At 37.8% G+C, this 8,054-nt stretch overlaps 1 protein-coding gene across 1 annotated transcript; it reads right to left on the bottom strand.

Moving 5' to 3' along the window:
* Window positions 1–5,639: 5,639 nt before the first annotated feature.
* Window positions 5,640–7,519, bottom strand: RabGGTa (Rab geranylgeranyltransferase subunit alpha). The gene is made up of 4 exons (XM_065224381.1): window positions 7,462–7,519; window positions 7,166–7,404; window positions 6,930–7,108; window positions 5,640–6,871 (listed from the first exon to the last, which is right to left on the bottom strand). The coding sequence occupies exons 1-4, from the start codon at window positions 7,462–7,464 to the stop codon at window positions 5,742–5,744; spliced, it is 1,551 nt and encodes a 516-aa protein (XP_065080453.1). The 5' UTR covers window positions 7,465–7,519; the 3' UTR covers window positions 5,640–5,741.
* Window positions 7,520–8,054: the final 535 nt, after the last annotated feature.

Below are 8,054 nucleotides of genomic sequence, written 5' to 3'. Positions count from 1 at the left end.
GTAAATTTCATGTGATTTTCCCATAAACTTTACTTCGATTGATTTATGACACATATATTATTGTGGTGAAAAGTAAAGCTTATGCTTATGGGTTTCAAATCCATTTCAGTTAATTATTATAATTTGACCAATTTTCATTTATCATATGACGATCATATAAAAGTTACCAAATTATCAGCATTGTAAATGTATCAGATATTCATATAGAATTTACCTGACACATTTTCAATCATATGGTTTTCAATGGATTTTCATATAGCGCAAATTTATTAGACTTCCACATAACAGGAATATGTCATTTTCGTTCAGTGTACCCACGTTACGGGGTCGTACAGAAGGCCGAATCACTAAAAGCCGAAAATTCATTAAAAACTGATTTTGTTGAAAACCGCATCCAAACAATTTGTTAGCCTATCTGCTCGCACAACCGTGGGGACGTGCTGTCAAATCAGCCTACTGATCATCTTGTATGAAACTGGTTCCAAACGTAAACAAACGCTGTAGGTTTCTTATGGCTTGTTTACGTTTGGAACCAGTTATGCGAGGTAGGCGACGATTGTTTGTATTTGACAGCCACCTCCCCCCCTTGCGCACAACTAACTCGGCTCGTTAAATGGTTCGCATTCTCAAAAAAAATGAAGCCAAGATGAAATTAGATATAGAGGTGTTCTTACTTGCTGACTTTTTAGGAAAAACCAGTAAGTGGTAAGCAGCGGGTGAGAGAATGGTAAGGAAATGAGGGATGCAATAGAGGTGAACGGTGTATTTACGCATACACAACATTCTAATTGGGTAGCGAGTTGCGCAAGCAGTTGAATGTGTGTGGGAGTTATTCCGAGAGTCAAAGTGACTTTTGTCACTAGTGCAGTGAGAAAAAACACGTCGTGGTGACGTGACTCTCCATTTGATTTGCACAAAAAGTCAGGTCACCACGACGTGACTTTTCTCACTTCACTACCCAACTAACATTTTCAGCTTCAGCTGAAAAAAAACTGCAAATACAGCTACAAGCAGAAGCTGGCAAAATAGTTTTGGAGAGCGTTTACTCAACATTTTCACAACCATTATTCAATTTGTCAGTCGCACTGAATAACAGCAGCCAATAAACGCTAATGCCACTTCTATGCAAATATTAATCGACTTTCAACTTGTAGCTGCAAAACAAAGCTAATAAAGTGAATATATTACTCATTTTATGGCTTCTATACAACCAACCACTCTTGCTGAATAACATATACATCAAAAGTGCTTTTATTAAACTAAACAACCTGTACTCAACTAATAAACTGTGTTATCCAACTAACAATTTTCACAACGTAAACGCTTTACTCATTTCATTTATACAGCCTCAAGCTGTATTCAAACGTTATACGATATGAAGAAACCTTTACTCAACCTCTATACAAGCAAATCTGGCGAACTTACTCAGCTACTTATGGCTGTTCCACTAACCTCGAGACAACCGCGAGTACTCGGTCCAGTTCCTTTAACTTTAAATTTAAGACAGTAATAACAACAATCAATACGAAACTAACGATTTTAAATTGGCTCACCACTTTAGTAGCCTATTGGTCCCAAGCAAACGATTAACGTACCCTATTCTAGTTGAAATTCTATTACTACACTATGTTTGTTTTGATTCGCTATGAAAGTTTGACAGATAACATCAGGGGTGTGTGGATTCATGCAGAACATGCAGGGGTGAGTGAAATAGCTTGGGACTGCTTGGGACTGTTGTTCTGGTACTGAGTGAGCCAAAAATAATAATGATTTTCTTCGGGACCCAGTGGTCTTAGAGTTACCTCTATGGTAATAATGTATAACGCAAAGGATAACTCGGCTCTGTAAAGTTTATTCGATTGAGCCTGTACAAATAAAGTAATTATAAAAAAAAATTTTATGGCTGTTGGAAATGTTGGGAGAAGCTCTTATTGCATACCCATTAACGCTTCTATACAGCTGTTATCATGCTGTTTAGTTGTGTGTGAACTTGATAGGCGCTTATTCAACCTTTTCCCGGTTATCCAATAATCACTATACAGCTTTCTCTTGAAGCCGGGTTAAATACTGCTTACGCTTTTTTATGAAGGAATTTATTGAGTTTATTTAGCTGTGAATCAAATTAATCGAAATTAGTTACAAATCATCACCAAATTATTTACCCGGCACCGGAACCTGGAATCGAACTCGAGACGACCTCATTGGTAAACCTTGACACTACCAACTGTGCTACGCCAACACTTTGAACTTATGTAAACAAATCAACATTCGCTTCTACAACAAAATCACTGAGGCTTTATAATAGTGCACATGAATCACTTTTCTCGACTAGTTATAAAAGAGCAGAGTAAAAGCTGTAAAACTGCACACGTCTAAAAATAAACCTAGTTGACTGTGAAAATGCTTCCGAAGTTGCTCTAACACAGTTTATAAGCTGAGTAAAGGCTGTTTAGTTGTTGAAAAAGCACTTTTGATGTATATGTTATTCAGCAAGAGTGGTTGGTTGTTTAGAAGCCATCAAATGAGTAATATATTCACTTTGTTAGCTTTGTTTTGCAGCTACAAGTTGAAAGTTGATTAGTGTGTGTATAGAAGTGACATTAGCGTTTATTGGCTGATGTTATTTAGTGCGACTGACAAATTGAATAATGGTTGTGAGAAAGTTGAGTAAACGCTCTCCAAAACTATTTTGTTAGCTTTTGCTTGTAGCTGTATCTGCAGCTTCTTTTCAGCTACTTTACAGTACAACGCTGGAAAAGTTGGCTTACAAAGCTGAAAATGTTAGTTGGGTAGCGCTACTTTGGAAGCATTTGTACTTGGTTTATTTTTAGACGTGTGAAGTTTTACTGCTTTTACTCTGCTCTTTTACAAAGCTGAAGTAACTAGTCGAGAAAAGTGATTCATGTGCACTATTATGGAGCCTCTACTTGACTGTATTATTGTAGAAAGTCATGTATATTTGTTTACGTCAATTCAAAGTGTTGGCGTAGCGAAGTTGATAGTGTCAAGGTTTTGCTAATGCGGTCGTCTCGAGTTCGATTCCAGGTTCCGGTGCACGGTAAATAATTTGGTGGTGTGCTTGTAACTAATTTCGATTAATTTGATTCTCACAGCAAAATAAACTCAATAAATTCCTCCAACAAAAACAGCGCAAACAATATTTAAACCGGCTTCAACAGAAAGTTGTGTAGTGATTATTGGATAACCGGGAAAAGGTTTGAATAAGCGCCATTCAAGTTCACAAACAACTAAACAGCAGAATAACAGCTGTATAGAAGCGTAAATGGATATTCAATAAGAGCTTATCCCAACCGTCCCAACAGCCATAAGTAGCTGATTAAGTTCGCCAGATTTGCTTGTATAGAGGTTGAGTAAAGGTTGTCTCATATCGTATAACGTTGGAATACAGCTTGAGGCTGTATAAATGAAATGAATAAAGCGTTTACATTGTGAAAATTGTTAGTTGGGTAGTGACAAAAGTCACTTCGACTCTCGGAATAACCCCTTGTAACTAGAACGTTCAGCATAACGGACAAAAAGCAATATCGCTTCTAAAGACGATTTTCGATTTGAGAATACCTCCCATATTGAATTTTATCTTGAACGAATCCATCATCGTCATTGAACACTCAAACATCTGGAAAAGTAAAGCTAACTATCACTTTCTCTCTCATTCAGCATCTGAAGCGTTTCTGCTCTTACAACTAATAAGTCTCCTCGGTGAATTGTCCGCATTCATAAAAAAAAAACGAAGCCAACTTGTAAATAAACACTCAAACAAACGTAAAACTAAAGCTAACCAAATTTTAAGTTTTTTTTTATAATTTTAATTACGGAAACCGCATTGATAGTAGCTTCCATTATATTTTATTTCGAAGATGCAGAATAATAGTTATTATAACTTTAATAATGTAATTTAATTTATTGAAACAAATTAACAAAAGCTAGAATCGGTAAAGCAACAAAGTGAACTGGTCTACTTTATTGCTTTCCCGAGCTTTTTCGGCCTTTTGTGATTCGGCCTTTTGTAATTCGGCCTTCTGTGATTCGGCCTTTCGTAGTACTCTTATTACACAGAAAAAAATTTGTTGAATATTACATCCAAACAGCTGCACAGAGATCATTACGACGGTTATGTAATATTACGTTGGACAATGTACATCGATTTTGCGAACAAAATTACGTCCATTGATGTAATATTGTATCTGCTTTTTGCTATAACATCATTATTTCATACATCAGCTTGAATTACGTTGATCGATATTACATTTTTTTATTGCTGTGTACTAAGTCAATGAAATCAAAAAAATAAAAAAAATCATAAACTTTAGAAAATTTATCAATGCAGTTTGTTACTAAGGTCGATTTATAGCTTTATTACTAAGTGTAAGAAAACAAAAATAAAAATAAAAAATCTTATATCATTTCAAATTTATCAATGGAATTGTTTAGGGGTATTGATGTTTTTGCATATTCGTAATCTGGATTAAAAATGGAACCCAAACCCAAAATGTCATCAATTTTGGTACACTGGAACTATTTTAAATAAGTACGATTACATTTACAAAAATCACCTTATTAGCGCCCCTCTGTGCCACTTTGTATGGGATCGTGCTGTCAGTTTGTTAGTTTAGTGTCAAACAGTGAAGTTGTTATTTTGCTTTAAATCTTAACTTAAAAATCGAGATGAAAGTGTGTGGGTCCGAAAAAAAATATCACTGTGCTCAGAAAACGAAGCACTTTCAGATGATGGATAAAAAACGATACATTTTTCAAAATTAAAGAACCTCCATAATACTCTAGAATTTCTCTATAGACAGCTATTTCATTCACTCTGAAACCCTCTAAAAATTATGTATTGAGTTCGCTGTATTACCTAGGAATTCTCCAAAGAATTCTCTTCATAAGCTATTCGCCTAAAATTGCCAAGGAATTATATTCAGAAATTCCTCTAAACTCCACACAGAATTTGCTTGAAGAAGTCCCGTAAATTCTATAAAATGATCCTCAGAATTCTCAAGCAACTCTTCTTTGCTAAGTATTCCTTTAACATTTACTTTTATTATATATATTTATATATAATACGATAGGGTTTGGTAAAGAGATATGATCAACCCGATTTGTACCGTCCTCAAAGTTGTCCTTGATCGCTTTCTACTCTCTAAATAAAATTTTCACACTGCCGTACTCTAACGGAACTATCAACTCTATTCTTTCTTCTCCTCATCTATCGTATAAAAATGACCAGTCTGTTATTTGAAATTAGCATCGTCAACTATATAAAACCATGTTTTATAATGTATTTTGTCACTGAACTTAAATCCACTCCAGAATCATTACCGTTCAATGAGTAAAAGTGAATAACGAGGAAAATAAAGTTGGTTGTTGTATAAAACGTTTTGAAATCCTTTGGCGGACTTATATATTCAGGCTTTACGAGCTAAAATTGAATTCCCTGGATATTCCCGGTTTATCCAGATTGTTCAAGGTAGTAACGTATACCTTGCGTAAACGTATACGTAATACGCGAAAGTGGACTAAACTTGACTAGTTTTCTAACCTTTCGCTCAATGATTAATGGATTTCGGATTCCACTTCCAGCAAAACTGTTGAATGTTGGCTAATATGCGTGTATTCCTGTTTCCGTCACATTGCAAGCAAGCGGCTTAAAAGCATGCAAAAAAGTCCCCCTTTGTATATTAATCACTATCCACCTAAACTCAAACCGAATATCTCAAACTTTACTCGACTAGTTTCAGCGTCTCCAGGCTCACACAGAACTGCTTGACGGTCGTTTCTATCTCCTTCGGCAAAGTGGGATTACCCACCAGCGAGAGCTTTCGACAAAACACCAAATGGCAGCACTTTTGCAAGCTTTGCTCCAACAGTTCGTTGCCACTCAGATCGATCTCGTCCACCACTGCCAGATACTGTTCATAGGCCAACCGATTTAACTTCAGCTCACTCAAATCCAACTTTTCCAGCGGCTTTTCCCCATCAAGCCACCGTTCCAATCTCAACTCAACGCTCCACTTGTTCATCATGTCCTGGTAGTAGCCCATCCGCATCGGGTCTACGATTTGTAGCTTTTCCAAATGCTGCAAGATCCTAGCGTGGTTCCCAGTGCGATCGACGGCCTTCATTAACAGGGATGCCGTGAGAAGTGTCCACTTGCTGTCCGGTTCGTATTCCAATAACTGCTCGCAGTTGGCAAGTTGAGCTTTCAATACGTCAAGAACTGCAGTGCCGAATTCGTATCCGCACTTAGGCTTCCGGATGGCTATTAAACATTGATGGGATAGTTTTTGAGCTTCCAGCGAGTAGGATTTGCCATCTTCATCGGTGAATGTTACAGAATAAGTTGGCTGATCCGCCAATTCCAGCTCGAAGTCCTTGAGAAACCACGTAATGCTGTAGCTATCGTCGGGCGAAGCAGATTGCCAGTTGTCTTCTCCTAATTGATTGCTAAAGCTGAAGCTGAGCTTAGTTTTTTCGTGTTTCAAATTCACAGGTCGAGTAAATGCAACAGTTGCTAGCTTTCGACTTACATCTACTCTAAAAGCAGCAATGTCCAACTCCGGACGGGAATAGCCCAGAAGCCAACGTTGATAGAACCATGCACTGCTATCGTTAGGATCGGTAAATGCTGCCGTCAGAACTAGTTCCAGCTCTTCAAGCAAACGCTCCTCGTTGATTGGTCGTGAAGGGTCTTCTTTGCTCGGATAGAGAATTGGAAGTAGCTTGCTTCGGTAGTGCCAGGAGGAATAGTTGGAGAAGTTGTTCTGTATTTTCTCCGTGCAAAATTCCAGCTCCTTGCTCAGAGGGACATTCGCCTTTTCCGTCACGTAGCGCCTGTAATCCCAGCAGTGAACTAAAACAAAACCAACACTTAAAGGCGAAAAGAACGGTCTACAGCGAGTGCTACTCACAATTTCTTTCATCGAATTTCAGATATTTGATGCACAAGTCGACTTCCTTCTGCCAATCGGGGGAAGGACAGTTTTCCAAGCACCAGCAGCGATGGTGCCAAGCGCAGTACGATTTTGGATTCACCTGTAGGCACATTTCCGTAAATCTTAAATCGTCTTCAAACAATTTTTGGTTCTCCCTTAAAGAAGAACATGCGTTGGGTACTTGGGACTTTACACGAACACAATTCACTCACCCATCGGATTCGGCAAACTTCAAAATACAGCGTCTCCGAAGGTTCCACAGCGTAGCTATGTCCGGATTCGCGGACAGGATCTTCCCGGTTAGCTGCATCATTTCGTCATCCAGTTCGTCGGTCACTTTCTTCAACAGAATTCGGCCCATTCCAGCGCGGAAGGCCTTTGCCTTTTGCTCGCGTTCCTTCTGCTTCCGGGCAGCTTCCTCGGCACTGGTGCGAACTTTCAGGCGACCATGCTGCAAGGAAGGATTATATGAAGACAGTATTGTGTACAAATAAAGTTAACTTGTTACCATTTTCTTGAATTTTTCACGTTTCAACAAAGAGTGTGTTATCACGATAAGACTTTGTGCGATGATTACTCATCAGAATATACAACACAATCCAAAACATAATTTGACAGTTCGCTCTTTCTCTCTCAGCAAATCAAACGACTGTTTTTTTATGGGAGTCAGGGTGGCTCTCTTACAGCTTTGTTATAAAACGGGTAATTGGTGATAAATAATTCGACAGTGAGCATTCATAAGGGCGAATACGCGATGATCGATTCTCTTCATCGATTTTCTCTTTGCATTCCCGCATAAGCGAGAACCATAAATTGACCTTACCTAAAATGGTTATAAATTGTTTATAATCCCTGCTAAACTTCAACTGAAATGGTTATGGAACTTTACATGAACGTTTAATGATAAAGTTTTAACCTTAAGTATTATAGTTTTTTGGAAGTGGACCTTACAAATAATGGGTTGTTAAGAACCATTACCATTCAAAATTCTTGTTTTCTCCATACATTTTCGCAAAGAAAACTATACTAAAACCTTTTAACTTATGGTTTGAGAACATTAATGGTAATGGTTATGGTAAGCAGTAAGGTCCATGAATGGTT

The sequence above is a fragment of the Ochlerotatus camptorhynchus genome, unplaced genomic scaffold (assembly GCF_037179485.1).
Source record: "Ochlerotatus camptorhynchus isolate MF236.1 unplaced genomic scaffold, CSIRO-AGI_Acam_v1.1 ptg000211l, whole genome shotgun sequence".
Classification (NCBI taxonomy): Eukaryota; Metazoa; Arthropoda; class Insecta; order Diptera; family Culicidae; genus Ochlerotatus; species Ochlerotatus camptorhynchus.
This window is presented reverse-complemented; position numbering and strand designations above follow the sequence as displayed.